This window comes from Cervus canadensis, chromosome 1 (assembly GCF_019320065.1).
Source record: "Cervus canadensis isolate Bull #8, Minnesota chromosome 1, ASM1932006v1, whole genome shotgun sequence".
Lineage (NCBI taxonomy): Eukaryota > Metazoa > Chordata > Mammalia > Artiodactyla > Cervidae > Cervus > Cervus canadensis.
In genome coordinates this window covers 87,656,534-87,678,661 of record NC_057386.1, presented here as the reverse complement: position 1 = coordinate 87,678,661, position 22,128 = coordinate 87,656,534, and the positions used below count along the sequence as shown (strand labels likewise).

At 33.1% G+C, this 22,128-nt stretch overlaps 1 protein-coding gene across 2 annotated transcripts in view; it reads left to right on the top strand.

The window, feature by feature from the left end:
• Positions 1 to 22,128, top strand: part of HSPA4L (heat shock protein family A (Hsp70) member 4 like) — a 56,800-nt gene that overhangs the window by 17,316 nt on the left and 17,356 nt on the right. For both annotated transcript variants that reach the window (XM_043486670.1, XM_043486679.1), the window contains exons 5-17: positions 1,433 to 1,555; positions 4,061 to 4,160; positions 4,494 to 4,627; positions 6,361 to 6,605; positions 6,745 to 6,821; positions 7,476 to 7,627; positions 8,096 to 8,202; positions 9,616 to 9,749; positions 11,573 to 11,772; positions 15,890 to 15,988; positions 17,823 to 17,960; positions 20,061 to 20,186; positions 20,482 to 20,589. In XM_043486670.1, coding sequence (XP_043342605.1) covers positions 1,433 to 1,555; positions 4,061 to 4,160; positions 4,494 to 4,627; positions 6,361 to 6,605; positions 6,745 to 6,821; positions 7,476 to 7,627; positions 8,096 to 8,202; positions 9,616 to 9,749; positions 11,573 to 11,772; positions 15,890 to 15,988; positions 17,823 to 17,960; positions 20,061 to 20,186; positions 20,482 to 20,589 — 1,743 coding nt within the window. The remainder of the gene's footprint in view (positions 1 to 1,432; positions 1,556 to 4,060; positions 4,161 to 4,493; positions 4,628 to 6,360; positions 6,606 to 6,744; positions 6,822 to 7,475; positions 7,628 to 8,095; positions 8,203 to 9,615; positions 9,750 to 11,572; positions 11,773 to 15,889; positions 15,989 to 17,822; positions 17,961 to 20,060; positions 20,187 to 20,481; positions 20,590 to 22,128) is intronic.

Sequence of the window (22,128 nt, the reverse complement as noted above, 5' to 3'; positions counted from 1 at the left end):
AGAAAGCTAATGGGTTATGATAGCAATAAATGTGATAAAGAGTAATGTTTACATGTCCTTTAGATATGATAACTTCCGGTTAATGACTGTGTGGAACAGTTTTATTCTAAAGTGTTTTATTCTTTAAAAAGAAAATTAAAAATTATGCTTTGTGAGTAGTTTGATTAAAAACAAAATAATTTTTATAGAAAGTCAAAACCTAATTTTTAAGTGATATAATTTTTATGCAATTATAGTGAGTGCATGTAAGCTAATTGAAGAGGCTTTGAAAACATCAGTCAACCATGCTTTGAACTAAGTTTCTTCATCCTTTAAAGACTGAAGATCTTTAGCATTCAATGCCTCAAGCATTTTATGCATTTATTTTTTCTGAGATTTGTTTGAATATGTTTGATATTTATTTCATCTAACTTTTATATTCTTCAAAAAAATTCTGTATTGTTGTGCCTCCTATAATCAAACTAAGACACATGGTACTTGATTCATTTTCCCTTATTTTGGTGTGCTTGATTTCTTCTTGTGTTTAAACTTCATGTAATTTCATGTAATACTTGGTTTTGAACTTACCTGTAAATTGATTTGGGAACAAATGGATATCAAGTTTAGGTCTGTTTCATAGTAAATTTTATATCATTATTCATATTTACACAGTTAAATAAATACATACATTGTACTGCCTGAGAAGTTGTTTAAAGCTCTTCCAAAGTTCAGTGTTTTAGTATAAAATTATTTGCTCTTGGGGATACAGAGATGAAAGACATAGCCTTTTCTTCTGTAAATTAGCTGTAGTTACTCTTTGGGTTCTAAGTTAACTTTGTATTGCTTATAAATATTGCGATTGTCATTATGAAAGAGTTTGCTTATTTGAATCATAAAGCATAGTATTCCTTGGTCAAGAAGCACTGTAAAGTTTCATTTTATGTGCTTAAATTCAAGCTAGTCAAACCTGTGTATGAAATTGTAATTTTTTAAGATTTAAAAATTCTGTGTATGCATCTCTAATGTTTAATTATCCCCTGAAGCCTTGGAGTAATGTATAGAAAGTTTCTTTTTTTAAATAACAATTTTTTCCTGTGTTCTCATTTACTTTTCACAAAACTGTATTACTAAAGCTTTCATTTTAAACCCAAGGAGAGTTCTAACTTCCAAAAGAAAGATAATTTGATCTCTTTCCCGTTATTTGTTTATAAGAAGAATAGTAAATGATAAAACTTGCTTTTGTGGGAGATGGGGATCTGGAGCAGGTAAAGACACTCTTGAGGATTTTTTGGTTGTAATACTATGGGTAAGGCACTGGAACTTCAGAGATGATATATGATGATACTAGAGCCATCTTTTTGCTATATAAGTTCATTGCGTAAGGACTCTGCCTTTTTCATTAAATACTAGATGAATAAATGACTCTTATTAAATATCTCCACTTGGGCTTCAGGTGCGATACCTAGAAGAAGAAAGACCTTTTGCAATTGAGCAGGTTACTGGGATGCTGTTGGCTAAGCTTAAAGAGACTTCAGAAAATGCTTTGAAGAAACCAGTGGCTGACTGTGTGATTTCAGTAAGTTTTACCTCAGTCCTGAACACTCTTGAATCATATTTTCCACTGTATTAATGTTATATTGAAATGTTTTTCTTCCATTATCTAGTAAATAACCTCCAATTTTTACTTTTATGTTAAAAAATTTCATTTGGTGAAGTTCAGGATTGAGTTTCCCATAAGTTAATTGTGATAATCAGCTAATCTTTAAAAAAAAAATCAATGTATGTGATTAGTTGGTGATTGCTATACCTGCCATTACCCTTAAGAATCTTTCTAGGTGGTACTTAAACATCCCAGCTCCAGGGAACCTTAACACTTACATCAAAGGTTGAAAATGCCGAGTTGGAAATTGGAGATTATGTATATTCTGTATCTGAAAGAAAATATTCTTTTTTAAAAAGATCAATTAGATGTATTTAACGTGTATACTTCTATACATATGCATGTGTATACAAGTTTTGACATATGCGTATACCTGTGAAACATCATCGCAGTCAGTGTAATAAACATGCTTCAGTTCAGTTCGGTTTGGTCGCTCAGTCATGTCTGACTCTTTGTGACCCCATGAATCACAGCATGTGTTTATCACCCCTTAAAAAGCAACTTGAGCTTTTAAGGTAAAAATAGTTTGTATATAAGGTAAAAAACATGGTGCTTTGATATACATGATGAAAATGATCACTGTAGTCAAACAAATTAATAATCTATCTCCTATAGTTACCTTTTTTGTGTTTGTTTGGCAAGAGTACCTGAGATCTACTTTCTTAGCAAATTTCAGCATATAATACAGTATTATTAACTGTAACCATTGCTAACATTAGATTTCTAAAACTTATTCTACATAAATAAAATTTTATACACTTTGACCATTGGCTTCTGATTTCCTCCACTTTCCTATCCCTGGTAACCACCATTTTATTCTATCCTATGAATTTGACTTCTTCAGATTCCATCTATAGGTTAGATCATGCAGTATTTTTCAGAAAGAAAAGATCTGTCTTTTAAGGATTCTTAACAAAACATTTAATCATTTACCCTTTTATCTCTTGAGATCCCACTATATATTGATAACTAGGTTTTAAGTTGTATGTTCTCACCTAAATGTGAATATATTCTTAGTACTGTTAAACTTGGCTACAGAAGTTCAAGCCTCATGTCATCAGAAGAATAGAATATTATGAACTCTTCAGTGAATTTAGTAATTATGTCAGAAATTAGTATCAGAATATGGCATTGTGAATTTCTTGGCCACTATTAACTTTGTAATTAGTGCAATAAGCCCATGTGAGCTATACAAGGGGAATTTTTCTCTGTTTTATGTACTGTCCTATCCCTAATGGCTAAAAAAAGTACCTGGTACATAAGTTCTCAGTGAATATTAAGTGAATCATAGCTTATAATGTACATTTGTACCAGGAGAATAGTACCAAAATCAGGATATACTGACTTGTCAAAATTCAAGTTCTTTTAGTGTGATTATCTATTAAATGAAATTTCTAAATTCAGAAAGCAGTTAACTTGAAATTGGAAGAACCCCAAAGCATTTTGTACATGAATGTACTGTTTTTTATAAATCTGTAGACCAAAGGAAAGTGCTTCTTACTTTGATAATACTAAGTATATGTAATCTTAATTATGTTTTAAATTATGGATTTATTTTTAATAGAAACATAATGTTTTTTGGTGATTTATAAAGAAACACATGCTCATCATAAGTCCCCTGCAATATAGTTTGCCCTCCCTTTGAAATATAACCATTGTAAACATTTGGGAGTGTATTCTTCTAGTAGTACATATACACAAAAGTGAAATCATGCTATATGTGCACCCCCCCTTTTTTTTTAATGTAATAAAGATACTATTCCATGACAGTTCAGATCGATCTGTTTCTAACATCCACATCAAATTTCTTTATGTGGATATAACATATTTAACGAATCTCGTTTTAACAGACTCTTGGGTTAATGTTTTATTATTAAATATAAACAAATATGTATTTTTATAGAATAGACCAACATGAGATGGATTTAGATTAACATATTTTTGAAATTCTACAGTATTACTCTATTTTACTAATTGCTTTAAATTTGTGTTCATACTTTAGGTCAAAACTTTTGATATAGCAATTGCCAACCTTAAAGAAAAAAAGGCGGGGGAGGGGGGCTTCCCTGGTACTTACTTCAGACAATAATCTGCCTGCAATGCGGGAGATCTGGGTTCAATCCCTGTGTTGGGAAGATCCCTTGGAAGGGGACATGGCAACCCACTCCAGTATTCTTGCCTGGAGAATCCCCATGATCGGAGGAGCCTGGCAACAGTCCATGGGGTCACAGAGAATCGCACACAACTGAGCGACTAAGCACAACCTAAAACAAAAAACAGTATTTTTTCTCATTTATTGGAACACCATTTATTACTTTACATAAGTTTTGGTGTAACTATTTTCATTTTCAGTTGATGAAATGTTTAAGTATAATGTATTACAATGAACTAATACACTTGATTATTGTTTCACAATACCAGATTCCTAGCTTTTTCACTGATGCTGAGAGAAGATCTGTGATGGCTGCAGCCCAAGTTGCAGGTTTAAATTGTTTAAGGTTAATGAATGAAACTACTGCAGGTGAGCAGTTTGCAATTTGAAAATCACTGTCATTAAAATATTATTATAGTTTTTTTCTAATTAGTAAAAGCGTTTATTTTTTAAATAACTGTTATGTCCTGATATGTTATAAGCTTATCATTTTGGAGTAGAGCATTTTGGCAGAAATTAAACATGTCTTACATTGACTCTTGAGTCATTAACATTATAGGGTAGAAAAAATAAAACATTAACCAAATTATCAAAAACTATTTTACTTTGAAGCTAACTAAAATGTAGTATCAGCATTACTTATTTATTGTTTTCCAAGCAATTGCTTTCCTGGAGTTAATCTCATTCTTTGTTCTTGCATAGTTGCACTAGCATATGGAATTTATAAACAGGATCTTCCTCCATTAGATGAGAAACCAAGAAATGTAATATTTATTGATATGGGACATTCTGCCTACCAGGTCTCGGTTTGTGCTTTTAACAAAGGAAAACTTAAAGTAAGTAAATAAATGATTTGCTATATTTAATTTTAGTGGTTAAGAGCATATAAGACTAAACTGAGAACCCTAACGCATGGATTTAAACCCTGGTTCTGCCACTTAAAAACTGGAAAAAAAAAAAACAAACTGTGAACCTTGAGCAAGTTATGTAACCTCTCCAACTCTCAGGCTTCTCACCTGAGGATATTATCAGTAAGTATCTCATAGAATTTTTGAGGATGAAATGAATTAGAGTTTATAAGATACTTGGAACACCATATTGCAGTTATTGTGTGTTAGCTATTTTTTATTAGTGTTGAGGTGTTTGTCACCTATCAGGGAGCATAAATTACATATTTATAAACGTACATAGGAAACATTTTCTAAAATGATTCCCATTGTCTTTAGAAACCTTTCTATCCAGGAATCCTAATCAAAATTTTCTACAGTGGGTGTTGTTTACCTCTCCGCGCTTATCTTCTTATAGCCTTTGTTTCGTTTTATATTCATTTCTACATTAATCATCTTACCCAGACTTACACACACTTTCTGTCCCTATTATACACATGTATAGAATTTGCTCAGAAGATTAAATGCTTTGGGTTACCCAGAACCTTTTAGAGCCTTTTGTGTTGAAGTTTATATTACTATATCAACATCCTTGTAATCAGAAAATTAAAGGGAAATTACTCATAGTGAATATAGGAATCTGTCCATTGATTCTCCATGTTAATCTGTGGGATGACATCCCAATCAGACTATGCTCACGTCCTACTGATGTTTACCACTATTCCACCACCCATCTTTATGAAAAAGGCTGAATCACACCATGTGGAGCTCTACTTTCTGGCAGTAACTATTATAACTAGTTATTTTTACCCTCTGCCACAGGGAGATAGACTAAATATCTTGGCTCTATGGTTTTCAAGAGCTATATCATTGAAGTGTGTGACTTTTCTGCTCCTTTTCTATTAGACTGCTTAGCTGAGGCCAGTTGTTCAACAAGCTTATTAAATTCTTGTCTCTCCTCTTCATTTTTTTTTAATTTTATTTTTTGGTTCCTTACATGCTCTTTTGTTCCTTCTATATGTTTATAAAAATAGTCTGGCTTTTTAGGGGAATGGGGGCAGCAATTCTTGATTTGTAAATTTGTAAAATATTTAAAAAAAATTTTTTTAAAGCACTTTTTATTTTATATTGGAGTATAGCCAATTAACAATGTTGTGATAGTTTTGGGTGAACACTGAAGGGACTCAGCCATACATTTTATCATTTCTCCCTCAAACTCCTCTCCCACCCAGGCTATCACATAACACTGAGCACAGAGTTCCATGTTTGATCAATTAAAATATTTTATATTTAATCTTTGGATTGGCTCCTCTTGGCTGTTTCGTCTTTGGTTACATACTTAGGACTCTTTCTTTGCTCTCTTAAACTTGGTTTTTGGCCAGTCTGTTCAATGCTGTTGTAGAACCAAAGGATGTGAGATAATGAATTTTTAGTCATTGCAACTTAACTATCTCAGAATTAAAGTTACTCTCTCACATAGGTATATAGATCTATAAAGCAGATAATTCAGAATGGATAAATATGTTGGCTAAATATGATAATTAATATAAATGACTCCAAATTTGGCATGCCTATGATTTTTGACAAGTTCTTTGAATTTTAAAAGGCTTTCTCAGGGCAGTTTAGTTCTTGAAAGCATGTAATATTTCTGAAAATTCAGTTCTGGTTTTTCAATTAAACAGGTCTTGTCTACTACCTTTGATCCATATTTGGGTGGCAGGAACTTTGATGAGGTTTTAGTAGACTACTTCTGTGAAGAGTTCAAGACAAAATATAAGATAAATGTCAAAGAAAACTCTCGGGCCTTGTTGCGTTTATATCAGGAATGTGAAAAACTAAAGAAGCTAATGAGTGCAAACGCATCAGATCTTCCACTGAACATTGAGTGTTTCATGAATGACCTTGATGTTTCTAGTAAAATGAACAGGTACTATGTATGTTTTCAATTGAAAAGTGTTTCCTCATTTTATGTTTGGATCGTGTCTAATTTTTTTCATTCTGTTATTTCAGAAGATATGCTCAATTTTTATATCCCCAAATAATGACTTTTATTTCATTTCCCACAGGGCTCAATTTGAACAATTATGTGCTTCCCTCTTAGCCAGAGTTGAACCACCATTAAAAGCAGTAATGGAACAAGCTAGTAAGTGAAGGTTACTGAACTAACCATGGAAAGTATACCATGGTGTTACTTTAATGGGGTAGAAAATTGTAAAAGCAATAAAAAATTCATGTGTTTTTTTTTTTGAAGATTAGTATTTCTTATTTTAGAGAAGGAGTTTATAACTCATTCTTTATTCATAAGACAAGGGCCACTAGACATCAGAGTTTACGAGAACTCGTCCTGGCCCATACTGTTTACATCATAAAACTAATGCTAATTATATTTTAAGGTATTTTTATAAGTAAGTTTTTAAAGATTGATCAGAAGTAGAAGTGAGAACATGACTGTTTTTTGTTAAGGTTTTTCGTGATCAATTAAAAACTAGTTCCTATGGGGATTTGTGAGGTAGAAGTTAGAAAGAATGAAGGACTATGAACAGTTTCCTTAAAGTCCATGAGGTGCTTGTCTGTTTTGTGGTCACTTCATCATCTGGACCAAGTACAGTGCCTGATGTGTGGACAATTAATATCTATTAAATTTTGCTTTTTTCCAAATTTATTTTTATTTTCTTTTTGTTCTACCTTGTTTTGAGTAAATTAAAAAATTCATTTTTTTAAAAAAGTACTTTCCAGAGTCTACTGTTCACATTTTTTATAAAGACTGTCTTAATTTTTGAAACATTTTGTTTTCCAGACTTACAACGTGAAGACATAAGTAGTATAGAAATTGTAGGGGGAGCAACACGAATTCCTGCTGTGAAAGAGCAAATCACTAAATTCTTTCTTAAAGACATAAGTACCACACTAAATGCTGATGAAGCTGTTGCAAGAGGATGTGCATTACAGGTATGATTATTAGTCTTTTTTTAAATTTTAGAATGTATATTTTGCCAGAAATACGGTGATAGGCCTCAAAGAACTTTTTAATTTATTATCTGGTCCAACCACTCAACAATAAGCTAAAATTAAATTGAAATTATTCCTGATAAATAAAGGTTATGTCTATCCCATTTGTTTTTAAACTATCATAGGACTGTATGTCAGTAATTACACAGAAAGACACTTATTTTATGAATTCTTATGATTATTCCTATTTAAAATTATTTTTTTGAGATTAAAAAATATTTTACATCCGTTTTTGTAAAGTTACAGAAAGAATGCTCTGACACTTTAAAATTTTACCTAGTTATTACCAAAAACCCAGAAATTTTTTAAATGGAACAGTTTCATTATAGCAACTTTGTTAAGCAATCATGGTAGCATGGGGTATGTTTCGTGTTTTTGATTTAAATACGGTGTCCTTCTTATTTTCAGTGTGCGATTCTCTCGCCAGCATTTAAAGTGCGTGAATTTTCCATAACAGACATTGTTCCCTATTCAATCACATTAAGATGGAAGACCTCTTTTGAAGATGGAACTGGGTAAGTTACTTTTAAAGCCTTGGTTAGAGCTTATCATAAATAAGAAATTGAACTTACTTTTCTAAATTAGAGGAATTTATACTCCTTAAACTTGCCAAACACTTTAAAATAGTATTTTAGAAACAAGGAGAATATAAAAACACAATTTATCTGTAAACCATGAATGGCATCTTTTTAGTTAATATTTTATTATAAAAGTAAAACATTCTCAGTTTCAAATATAAATCATAGTATAGAAATATAAAAAGTATTCTTGCTTGGAAAATTCCGTGGATAGCAGCTGCTGCTGCTAAGTTGCTTCAGTCTTGTCCGACTCTGTGCGGCCCATAGACAGCAGCCCACCAGACTCCCCTGTCTCTGTGAGTCTCCAGACAAGAACACTGGAGTGGGTTGCCATTTCCTTCTCCAATGCAGGAAAGTGAAATGTGAAAGTAAAGTCGCTCAATCGTGCCCAACTCATGGCGACCCCGTGGACTGCAGCCCACCAGGTTCTTCCGTCCGTGGGATTTTCCAGGCAAGAGTAGTGGAGTGGGTTGCCATTGCCTTCTCCAGATGATGGTATACATAATAATAAAGAGTGAGTTTCTGGGTCACTATAAACAGTAGTTATAAGTCATTTCTGTTATACTGTTTAAAAAATAGGAATTGCTTTTGTAGCTTTTAAAGCTTCCTGTACTAGAGAAGAGAAAATACTATAAAGAGCATTTAGTTACATCAACTGAAAAACTTGGAATTTGGCTTATAGATTAAAGTATTGAAGTTTATAAAGTTGATAGCTGTACTATGGTTATATTAGAGAATGTCCCTGTTAGGAAGAATACCTTTAAAAATTTTTAGGTGAAGAGCCATCATGTATGTAACACCCACAGCTTGTTCAGAAAAAAATGTACACATACGGCAGTGTGTGTGTGTACTCAAAATGATGAAATAAATGGGTTAAAACAGTAACAAATTTAGGTAAAAGATATACAGGTGTTCCTTATCCTTGTTTTATTTTTGCACCTTTCTATGAGTTTGAGATTATTTCCAATTAAAAGTGTTTTTAAGGGAGCTAGAATAAAAAGGGTTACATAAGGTAAGTGTTTTGGAAACTAATCGACAGAATTTGGTTCTCAGATGTGAACAACAACAAAATTCCCTATAAATTGGCCTTAAAATATACCTCCTCTCAGGTAATTTTTCCCATTTTAGTAGGAGAGAATTATCTGTTACTATGACAGGCATTCTAAAACTTTGAGATATAAACCTGTCAAAATTCATTGTATGTTTATTTGTAGCAAAACCAATAATTCTTTTTCTTAACATTTGTGCAGAGGTCTTTAAAATTGCTGCTTATGAATTTAAAACGAGATGGATTCTGTCATTAGGTTCGTAGGAAGCTGTCTGTTTAACTGTTTTCCCACTCCATTTTAGGGAATGCGAAGTATTCTGTAAGAACCATCCTGCCCCATTCTCAAAAGTCATTACTTTCCACAAGAAAGAACCATTTGAACTAGAAGCATTTTATACTAATTTACATGAAGTGCCTTATCCAGATCCAAGAATTGGTAAGAAAACTCCCAATTTTTTTTTCCATAAAATTTATCCTCTTACAGTATTTGAATCAAGAAAACAAATTAACATTTCAGCTAACCCAGCGCTGGATTTTTAAGCAAAGATAGTCATACTTTTTTCTAAACATGCACTTTTTGGTGCTTAGAGTTTCATTTCTGGATAACAGCAGGTTTGAATATTTTTAATTCATTTTAACATCTATATTTAAAATGCTCTGTAATTGGCTTGAGAGGTTGGATAAGGGTTATTTTTTAATGAAAAAACTAATCAGTAAACTTGAATATGTAGTCAGTGATGTCCGACTGACTACATATTGTGACTTTAAACTCGCGTTCGACATACTGGCAACAACTAGAATGAGTATTACTGGTTTGACCCATGGGCAGCAGATAGAATGAGTACTACTGGATTAATACAAAAGTGGAACTGGGAGACTAATATCCATTTCAGCTGAGTTATCTTTTTAGAAGATACAAAAAAAGTATGATTTGTATCATTTAAAAGAATATAAAATTTTAAAATTTTCTATATGTGCTACTTTTCTTGATAAATTAAAATGAGGACAGTATTAATATTTCAAGTACATTATTTAAAACAGTAGAAGTAACTATTGAAAATTGTATTCGTTTTCTAGGGTTTCTGTAACAAAGCACCACAAACTAGATATTTCAACAATAGAAATGTACTGTCTCACAGTTCTGGAGACTGGAACATTCAAAATTAAGGTGTTGGTGGGATTGATTCCTTCTGAGGGCTGTGAGGAAAGGATCCATTCCAGGCGTTTGTCTTTGGTTCATAGATGGCCATCATCATGCTTATGTGTCCTTCTCCTCTTGTGTGTATCCGTCTCCAAATAAGGACACCAAGTCATTGAATTAGAGCCCACCCAATAACTTCACTTTAACTTGATTACTTTGTAAAGACCCTGTCTCCAAATAAGGTCACTTCCTGAGGTTACTAGAGAGTAGGCCTTCAACATATGCATTGGGGCAAGAGGGGTGGTCACAATTCAACCTATAAAAACCAGAATTTTATATACAACTTTTCTGCCTAGTTTTCTCTCTTTACCATGGATAACATTATATATTTGAGATTTTTTTCTAAAAAGTAAAATATCAGATTTCTTTTTTTCTTACTGGGATTGCCCCAGAGCAGGTATCAAACCCATGTCGTCTGCATTGGCAGGTGGAATTCTTTACCACTGAGCCACCAAAGAAGCCCTGAAACGCCAGATTTCTTAAAGTGAGAAAAGTAATGTAAACTTAGTAGGTAGTAGTGACTGTATAGCTTAGCAATTTTGCTATAGGCAAGTTCCAGGAAAAGAAAATTTAAATTGCTTTGTGAATTACCAAGATGATAATGATTTGCACAGTTTATAACAAACAGGTAATATGTATTTGGTTTTAAAGTTCGGAAATTGAATTTTGCTATTTTGGTTTTAGTGTGGCGATATTGTAAAACTTAAAAGTGAAATTGCCTTCAGTCAGATTGTCCTTGATTAAGATCTTTAACTCTCCTTTTTCCTGTCACTGATGACTTGGGGCAGGTGGTTTAACCTTTTGAGTCATTTTTTTAAAATTTATTTTTAGTTGAAGGACAATTGCTTTACAACCTTTTGAGTTTTTATTTATACCAGGTTTATTATATTAAAAAAAGGTGATTGGGGGAAATGCATGCCCCACCATAATCAGAATATGATGATAAAAAAAATTTTTTTTTGGCCAACATGTGAAAATGATAGTAAAATTATTGAATGAATGAATTGAATGAGTTAATCTGAGGCCTATGTTCTGATCAAAGTTCTTTTTTCCTTAAGGGAACTTTGCCATTCAGAATGTTTTCCCACAGTCTGATGGTGACAGTTCCAAAGTTAAGGTTAAAGTTCGTATTAATGTCCATGGAGTCTTCAGCGTGGCTAGTGCATCTGTGATTGAGAAGCAAAGTATAGAAGGGGATCACAGTGATGTTCCTATGGAGACAGAACCTTCTTTTAAGAATGAAAGCAAAGATGATGTGGTATGTAGAAATTCTATTTTTAAAAGGCTCCTCTGATAATATATACAGTGTCTTAATTATAACTGTGTGTGTGTGTGTTCAGTCACTCAGTTCTGTCTGAAGAGAAAAATGTGCTGTACATTCAGTAACATTGCAATAGATTCTTGATAGTTTCTTTATGAAAGAGTTAATGTGACTCTAATGTTGCGTTGGCTTAGTGTCAGTGAAAGAGTCTTAAGAGAAAGTGATTGTATTCCATTACATAAAGTTTTCTTCTTTTTATGTATAGTATTTGTAAGTTATTTTAAAGACTTTGGTTGGATTTTTTTCAAACCATAATTGGAGGTCTGCCCTAGATTTTTCATGTATTTGTGCATGTTAAGAGTAGATTTTAACATTTTAAATTTCAAGATGGTTTCTCCCATTTTTAAAAGTTGTGTTTTTGTCTGTTTTCACTAAAAATTACTGTAAAATCTTTTCTTTTAAAATGATCAGAATTCTGCTGCTACTTCATTTAAGAACCATGGCATTTTCTTTCATTTTTCTTCACATGTATTATTTTCCTGTTACATCCTCCCTTCCTTGAATTAAGGAGAAGGAAATACTGTCCTAATATGTTAGTAAAGATAGTCAAGTTTCATAAATAAACGTAAGAATGATAAGTTGAAAAGTTAATTTTCTTAATTATGATTTACAACAACTATGGTAGATGTGTAAATTTAATCCATTAAGATTTAGTTTTACTAAAATTGAAAGCATTCTGTATGCTTTTTGGAATAAGTTCTTTTACAGCTGTTTGACTTCTTCACCTCTTTTTCTAAAAAGTCTCTGTGTAATGTTTTAGACCTTGAGTTTCTCTGTGTGATGTTAGTGAATCCTGGGCACTAAAAACAAGGAGATTGTGGCACCCATTATCTACCTCTCGCATGTTTTATATGCTGCTTCTATTTGTATGTGGGCTTGAAATCCAGTTAGCCAGCCCTTTAGGATGACTTCTGAATGTGTACTTAAAAAACTCACCTGTGTATAAAATGCATGAATTTATAGCATCTGCTTTGGGCACTCAGAGATTGACTTGCTTACAAGAGTGTTTTTGGCTTACTAGAGAATATTTCCAGGTACTTGGTGTTCCATAGAAAGTATTTCTTCCAGTTGAGTGAGATGTTCCTGAGCATATCTTCTGTAATTTATATAATCAAGGGACAAAAAAAAGGTAACTGACATTATGGGTCATATAGTTAGCATTGTTGGAGAGCACATTCACATTTATCATCTCCTTTTAAGTCTCTACCTTAGCCGATATAATCCATGTTGAATAAATTGTAATTTATTTCCTTATTCTTGTTTTCTGCTGTGTAGATAACATGCTGTGTACTGTCTTGCTTAGTGTTTCTCTGTAGGACTTTTTTCTTTAATTCTGTATCAAGAAGTTTAAAAGATTAAGGTTTAAATACTATTATTAAGCAGTCTCTCCCTCCCCCCCCCCCCAAAAAAAAAAATGTGAGTAAATTTGAAGTAGACCCTGGAAGCCAATTACTTAAGCTTTAGAGGAGAACATGAGAGGACAGTAAGGTCGTTTTTGCTGCTCCCTGGTTGCTGACATTGCTGGCATTGCTGGCAGGTGAAACCTAGGTATGGATCAGTGAGCAGCACTGGGTTGGTTGGTTGTTTTTTTTCTTTGCACGCAAGTTAGTTTATGAGAGATTATTTTATGGGCCTCATTTTTTTCATTAAAAATTAAGATATCTTCAATTTTCCTGAGAAACCATAGCATAGATTGCCAGCTTTTCTTCAGAACAGTAAAAAGATGTCTCAGAAAATGAACACTTTTCTTCTAGGTATTTATTACTTTCTGGACATATTAGGAAGGTATCACAACTTAGGCTTCATTACACAGTGAAGGATCAAAGAGACTATCATACCCTAATTTAACTGTTCCTCAACTGTTGACCACTTAGGTTATCTTTTTATCTACTTTTTAATTCAAAATGTCTGATTACTTATATGTACCAGGTACTATTCTAGGCACTGAAGATAGAGTGGTCAGCAGGATAAAGAAGGTCTGTCACTTACATTCTAATGGAAAAGGACAGGCAAGAAGTAACAGGATATCATATAAATATAAAGGAAATTATGCATAGTCTAAATTAAGTAATGAGGACAGTCACCTGTGAGGAGGGAAGAGGAAAGCTAGCGTGAAAGATGAAAAGGCAGAGTAAGGAGCCAGGTGCAGGTTAGGCGTCCAGACAAAGGGAAAAACAAGTACAAAGGCCCTGAGGGGAGGATACCTTTTAATAAAAGATATAGAAAAGGGGAGAGTGACAAGAAAAAGAGGTTGAGAAGGTAGATCACAGGACAGATTAGATAATACTAGATTTTATTTTTAAGTGCTTTTTATTTATTTGGCAAATAACTAGAAGTACCTAAATTTTGTGTTTAGATATAGCAGTGAATAGAAAAACAGTCTCAACCCTCATGAAGCTTAAAATCAGGAAGCCAATTCTAGAGGTGCTTTCATTAACTTTCCCACTAGGCATAATATTCCTATGAACCTTCTTATAAGTATTTTAAAAGATTACCAAATTACTCTCAGATCAACTACTAAGATGTACAAGTTCCCCCTTATTAATATACCTGAAATTGGGATGGATTGTGCAAATGATATTTTACATTCACTGTTGTGTGTGGCAATAATCATGAAAAGTTCTCATCATCTTTACATGTATGAACTTGATTATTACTCCTCATGGCATGAGTGGGCAGTTGCACCCCCTTGACATTAAATTGTATAAGGACCATTCACGAAAGGAATATTAGTCTTGGTTGTTGTCTGAAAATAATCTACTGATTCCTTCTGGTAAAATACAGGAAAAAAAATTGTAAAATTTGTAGAGTAGGTATCAGTGGCTTATAAGAAAACTTAGAGATGATACTGGAGCAATTTTTAAACAAATGGCTGGGCCACTAATGCTCTTGATAGCACAGAGGACAAATATGTATAGAACAATTCAGACATCATTAACTGAATTATGTGATTTAGATGAGTTGGGTTATGCATGTGAAAAAGTTTTAGAAATACCTTAACATATTGATTGATTTACATTTTTTTAGAGATAGGAATATATATAAGTACTAAATTTAAAATGCCCAGTGATGAAGTATTTTGGCCTTAACTAGCAACATTGTTTTCTTAGTATTACATGAAATAGTTAATAATGTATCTGTTGTCTATCTATGTTACCCCAACATGGCACTATAACACTTTTTTCACCTCTTCTGCATCATAAGGTTGGGAAAATTACATAGTTGGCAGGTGGTAGGGCAGGGAGCAGTGGGGATGGAATTTCAGTTCTTGACTTAACAAAGAACACTGCTATAAGTTGTCTTCTGACATGTTTTTCTCTTTGGCACAAATAAGCATTAGGCAAGATAACTTTATGGACATTATATGTAATAATGCTTAACTCCATGTATATCTGAACACTTAAATTATCCTGATTCCTGAGTGCCAAACTTTCTTCCTTTTAGGAGTAAGATTAAGGAAGACCAGAAAAATCTAATACTTGCGATTTTTTTTGCCAAGTTGGGAGTCCATTTTGGCAGTCTTATGGGTTGGAAATTTGTCTTTTAGATTTAAAAAAAAAACTTAAAAGTTTACATTTGATAATTCAGAGACATCTACTTTGACAGTTTTTATGTATTTGGGTATTTTCCTAGATTTTAAAAATACAATTGAATTTATGTGTAATACATAAATTTTATATCTTTTTCAGTTTATTTTCCCACATTAAGTTCTTTATGAACATTTTTTGTGTCAAGTTTAACATTCTTTTTTTTGGTCAATCTTGGTTTGTGAATTTGACTTAAGAACAATTTCCATTTATTTGCAGTTATTTGGTCACAGGTGAAAAACAAGATTTATTTTCATAGCATCAAATAGCTCTTTTCATTTTACTTACTGTCAACCTGAGTATTTATATTAATAGTTACTCCCATTTCGCAAACAGTGAGTTTCTACTTTACCATCTTCACACATGTGAAAACAGGCTTGAACTCTAAGATGCTGTTCATTACCAAAAACAGAAAAAAGAAAGAAAAAGTGACTAGCGATATTGTCAGTTACTCATTTTCTTTGCAGGATAAAATGCAGGTTGACCAAGAAGAAGGAGGTCATCAAAAATGTCATGCTGAACACACTCCAGAGGAAGAAATTGACCATACAGGAACCAAAACAAAGGTTTGTTCTACTATTACTGTGCTTAATCGCTCAGTCGTGTCCGACTCTGCAACACCATGGATAGTAGCTTGCTGCTCCTCTGTCCATGGGATTTTCTAGCCAAGAATACGGGAGTGGGTTGCCATTTCCTTCTCCAGGGGATCTTTCTGACCCAGGGGTTGAACCCGACTCTCCTGCATTGCAAGCAGATTCTTTACCATCAGCCACTAGGGAAACCAGTATACTATTACTGTGGCTGTGTCTTTTTGTGTCTTTTCATTAACTTTTTTTTCTCATTAAAAATCTTAAAATCTCAGAAAATAGAAACTAGAATAGGACAAATGAAGAAAACTTAAATTAGCAATAATGCAGCACCTCAAAATTAACCACTCCGTGGTGCATGCTGCAAATCATAAAGCATTCTTAGTGCAAAAATTATATTTTTGGAAGTAAAGTTTTAAAGGATAAATGGCTCTTATTATTAAGAGTCATTATCTTACTGAGAAAATGAGTGCTGATAAAAGAGAAGGGAGAAATACCCTGCACCAGCCACCCAGATGAATATGGCTGGCTCCAGCTCTCAACTATCATCTTTGACAGATTTTTCTAACCTGAACAGAATTTAATCTGTGATGGTTTGTATAGATTTTTTTTCCAAAGGCTGTAAAGACTCGATTTTAAGTCCTAGTTTCTCAAGTAATATAAAACCTGAAAGCTATTTTTCTGAATTTTTTATTTTATTCAGTGTTTTGTCTTTATTCAACAGCTCTATTGAGACAATTTATATATCATGCAATTCTCCCATTTAAGAGTGCAATTCAAAGGTTGTTAATGTACTAAGTTATGTAATCATTATCACAATTTTACAACTCCCAAAAGAAGCCCTGTACCCATTAGCAGTAACTCTTTATTTCTGCCCCCAACCCTCCCCCTGCCAGCCCTAGTCAGCCACTAATATTTTTGAATTATAGACTTGCCTGTTCTAGACATTTCCTATAAATACAGCAATACAGTATGTGATCCTTTAATGACTGGCTTCTTTTTGCTAAGCATATTTTCAAGGTTTATCCAGGTTGTAGGATATATCAGTACTTCATTCCCCTTTATGGTTGAGTAATATTGTATCATACAGATGGATACCACATTTATTTATTCATCAACTAATGGACTCTTGGATTTTTTTCTACCGCTTGACTTTTATGAATAATGCTGTTTTGAACAACCATATACAGGTTTTATGTGGATGTATATTTTTATTTTTCTTGGGCTCATACCCAGGAATGGAATTGCTGGGTCATATGATATCTCTATGTTTACAATTTGAGGAACTGCCTGTTTTCCAAAATGGCTGTCATATTTTTCTATCTTGTCAACAATGTATAAGGATTCCAATTTCTCTATATATTCACCATCTCTTATTTTCCTCTTTTTTTTTTCATTATAAGTCATCCTAGTGGGTAGGAAATGGTATTTCATTGTGGTTTCAGTTTGTTTCCCAGCCCAGGATTTTTTATGTAGAATGATTTAGTGTATACAAGAGTGTAAAATACTATCAGTATTAAAATAATATTTTTAAGGTATGGTTTTTTAAGATAATATTTTAAAGATATATTTATATTATATTTATATTAAATTTATAAGTTATAAATTATAAATTATATAAATTTATAAATCTATATTAAATTTATAAATCTATATTAAATTTATATATTATAAATTATAATTTATATTTATATTAAATATAATATATTTTTAAGATAATAGTTTTGATTTTACTTTGTTTCATCTGAAATCAGTCTCTCAAATCTATTTTTAAGCTAGAGAAACTTATATTTCTCTTGCATTTCTTTTGCAGTCTGCTCTCTCAGAGAAACAAGAGCGACTGAACCAGAACATTAAAAAAGGAAAAGTCAAGAGTATTGATCTACCCATCCAGAGTAGCCTATGTAGACAACTGGGCCAAGATCTTCTCAACAGCTACATTGAAAATGAGGTATATAAATCTGAACTGATGTTGAAATTGGTGGTAGTGTATTCTGAAATTTTTGTAGAATAATTATCCCTCAAATTTAGGGAACTAGTCTGTAACTCATAAGAAATTATTAAATAGATTATTGAACTGTTTTATTTTGGACAAAAAGCTGAGCTGTATTAGTGTCATGTACAGTTGTAGCTTTCACCTTAGTTATATGAAAAACTTGGCTTGTCTCCACTACAGAGAAAGGCCTTTCCAACGCTAATAATTCTTACCCGTTTTATTGTGTCTTAACAGTAGCACACTCAGCAGACATTGTATAGGGAAGTATTACCAGCTCCCCTCTTCAAATGTGTGATCCTTAAAGATTAAGATTCAATTCAGAATGTCTTCTTACTTCCGTTTGATACTTTTTTAGAAACTGTTGTCATTCTTGAAATTTTCTTTACATGTTTATATGTTTCATTTTACACTCTCTTGAGGAAAAGAGTTTGGTTTCTTTACCAATGGTTGTGTAAAAAGTTTGTTTTTTAAAATTTACATTTAGATGGTAGTTCCTAATTTCTACAGGCTTGACCAGCAGTTGTCTTTGAAGTGCTGCATATTCTCCAACTGCTGCACATTATTCTAGGAATTTCCTCAAGACATTTTGACTTTACAGTGTTCTCTTTCTAGTACCTACCTATATCACCTATTCATGAATTGTTAAAAGCTACATTTTATGTGAAGCAAGCATTTCTAGAGATCCCGAATAATTCTGAATTTGTATTATTTGAGACTAACTTTCCCAAAGAAATGGATTATGTGGAAGTACAGCTATGATAAATTTTGTGTGTAAGATTTTTTTCTCAAAATATTTAAATGCCTCATTTTATTTTTAAAATAATTTTATTGGAGTATAGTTGCTTTACAATGTTGTGCTAATTGTCTATTTCAAATTTACAAATATCGGTGCATTGTATTGTATTTAAAATATTATGTTTTTGTTAAAGTACAAATATTTATTACAGATTCTTTCTTGGCTTTTGATTTAACAATGATTTTTGCTAACATCTTTAAATACTTTCATATCCTCTTTAATCTTCAAACCTATGAAATCTAAGTACTGTTAGAGATCTGCATTTAAAAGATGAGGAGACTGGCAGAAGTAGACTGAATCACCCAAGTTCAGCAAGTAACCTTTGTGTTGGAGCCCAGTAGTCTGTCTCCAAAGCTCAAGATCACAACCACTATACTGTATCACTTACCAAAGCCAACGTCTATTCAGGACCAGTTATGTGTCAGGCACTGTCCTGAATACTTTATGGGAATATGTCAGTCTTATTAACAGCCATACAAGATATATAGAAGTAAGCTCTCTAGGATAAGAAAACTGAGGCTTAGGTTAGGCAGTTTTGCTGCAATTTCAAAGCTAATAAATGGGAAACCTAGGATTTGAACACTAACATACATTAATTAGTCTATTAAAAATAAATTTTAATTGACACTATCTTTTCCAAAACTTTTTCATCACCCTAAACAGAAACTCTAACCACTAATAACTCATCATTCCTCCCTTCCCCAACCCCCAAGAAATTATTCTACTTTCTATCTCTTTGAATTTGTATTAGATAACTCATATAAATGTAACCATACAATATTTATTCTTTGTGTCTGTATTAATATCACTGAGCATAATGTTTTCAAGGTTCATCAAGTTCGTAACATGTGTCAGAACTTTCTTTTTATAGTAGAATAACATTCCATTTTGTATATATACATTTTATTTGTCCATTCACATGTTAAAGGACAAATGAGTTGCTTCTACCTTTTGGTTATTGTAAATAATGCTGCAGTGAACATTGGGTGACAAATAACTGAATTCCTGCTTTCAGTTCTTTAATTATATGTCTAGGAGTGAAACTGTTGGGTCACATTGTAATTCCTTCTTTAGCTTCTTTAGAAGCCACCAAAGTTTTCTCTAAGGGGGACATTATTGTACATTCCCAACAGCAATGTACAAGGGTTTCAAATCCTACAAATAATCACCAAGTGATGTTTGAAGTGATGTTTCATTGTAGTTTTGGTTTTTATTTTCCTAGTGTTGTCATGGCAACTAATGTAAAACTTTTTGAATAGGGGAAGATGATAATGCAGGATAAGTTAGAGAAAGAAAGAAATGATGCAAAGAATGCTGTTGAAGAATATGTATATGATTTTAGAGACAAGCTTGGCACTGTCTATGAAAAATTCATCACTCAAGAAGTAAGTCTAAGTTTTGTAGTTTTTTATTAGAATTATTTAAATGTTTGCTTGAACATGCTAATATAAATATATAAATAAATGTTGCAAATGTGTTTTTGTTGTCAGTCTTTTTGAGCACATTTAGGAATGGTTCTTAGTTATTTTACCAAATTTCAGAAGTCTAGTGAAAACATGTTTATAAATATGAAGCCAGAAAAAAATTTTTTTATATTTGAAAAACATTTTGTCCTTGTTTTGATGACTTTTGTTTCTAAGGAGAGTATTTTCAATTGGTGTCTCTTAACTATATAACTAGGACTTGAAAAAGCTGTCTGCAATATTGGAAGACACAGAAAATTGGCTTTATGAAGAAGGAGAGGACCAACCTAAACAAGTATATGTGGATAAGCTTCAAGAATTAAAGGTAAACTTTTTAAAATCTATATTAGTGTTGAACAGGACATTAAATTGTCCTAAAAATTATGGTGTAAGAACACAGTGTATGTGTTTAATTAATACATAAGAAATTTCTAAGGCAGATATGTGTAACAAGAAATGCTCTGTTTTCATTTAGGAGGTGAGGACTGCTACATGATAATTGAAATTAAATAATGCATAATCATTCTTGTCTATTATGATACTCAGATATGAAAATTTAGCAGAGGTTCAGTTCTGTCGCTCAGTCGTGTTCAACTCTCTGCGACCCCATGAACCGCAGCACGCCAGGCCTCCCTGTCCATCACCAGCTCCCAGAGTCCACCCAAACCCATGTCCATTGAGTCGGTGATGCCATCCAACCATCTCATCCTCTCTCATCCCCTTCTCCTCCTGCCTTCAATCTTTCCCAGCATCAGGGTCTTTTCAAATGAGTCAGTTCTTCGCATCAGGTGGCCAAAGTATTGGAGTTTCAGTTTCAACATCAGTCCTTCTGATGAATATTCAGGATATTGACTGGTTTGATCTCCTTGCAGACCAAGGGACTCTCAAGAGTCTTCTCCAACACCACAGTTCAAAAGCATCAATTCTTCAGTGCTCAGCTTTCTTTATGGTCCAACTCTCACATCCATACATGACTACTGGAAAAACCAAAGCTCTGACTAGACAGACCATTGTTGGCAAAGTAATGTCTCTGCTTTTTAATATACTGTCTAGGTTTGTCATAGCTTTTCTTCCAAGGATCAAGCATTTTCTAATTTCATGGCTGCAGTCACCCTCTGCAGTGATTTTGGAGCCCCAAAAAGTAAAGTCTCTTTCTGTTTTAATGGTTTTCCCTATCTATTTACCATGAAGTGATGGGACTGGATGCTGTGATTATAGTTTTTCGAATGTTGAGTTTTAAGTCAACTTTTTCACTGTCCTCTTTGATCAAGAGGCTCTTGAGTTCTTCACTTTCTGCCAAAAGCGTGGTGCCATCTGCGTGTCTGAGATTATTGATGTTCTCCCGGCAATCTTGATTCCAGCTTGTGCTTCATCCAGCCCGGCATTTAGCAAGATATACTCTGCATACATGTTAAATATTCTGCATATAGGTAAAATAAGCAGGGTGATAATATACAGCCTTGATGTGCTCTTTTCCCGGTTTGGAACCAGTCTGTTTCCCTGTCCAGTTCTACTGTTGCTTGTTGACCTGCAAACAGATTTCTCAGGAGACAGGTCAGGTGGTCTGGTATTCCCATCTCTTTCAGAATTTTCCACAATTTGTTGTGATACACAGAGTCAAAGGCTTTGGCATCGTCAATAAAGCAGAAATAGATGTTTTTCTGGAACTCTCTTGGTTTTTCGCTGATCCAGCAGATGTTGGCAATTTGATCTCCAGTTCCTCTGCCTTTTCTAAATCCAGCTTGAATATCTGGAAGTTCTCAGTTCATGTATTATTGAAGCCTGGCTTGGAGAATTTTGAGCATTACTTTGCTAGCATGTGAGATGAGTGCATTGCCTTTCTTTGGAATTAGAATGAAAACTG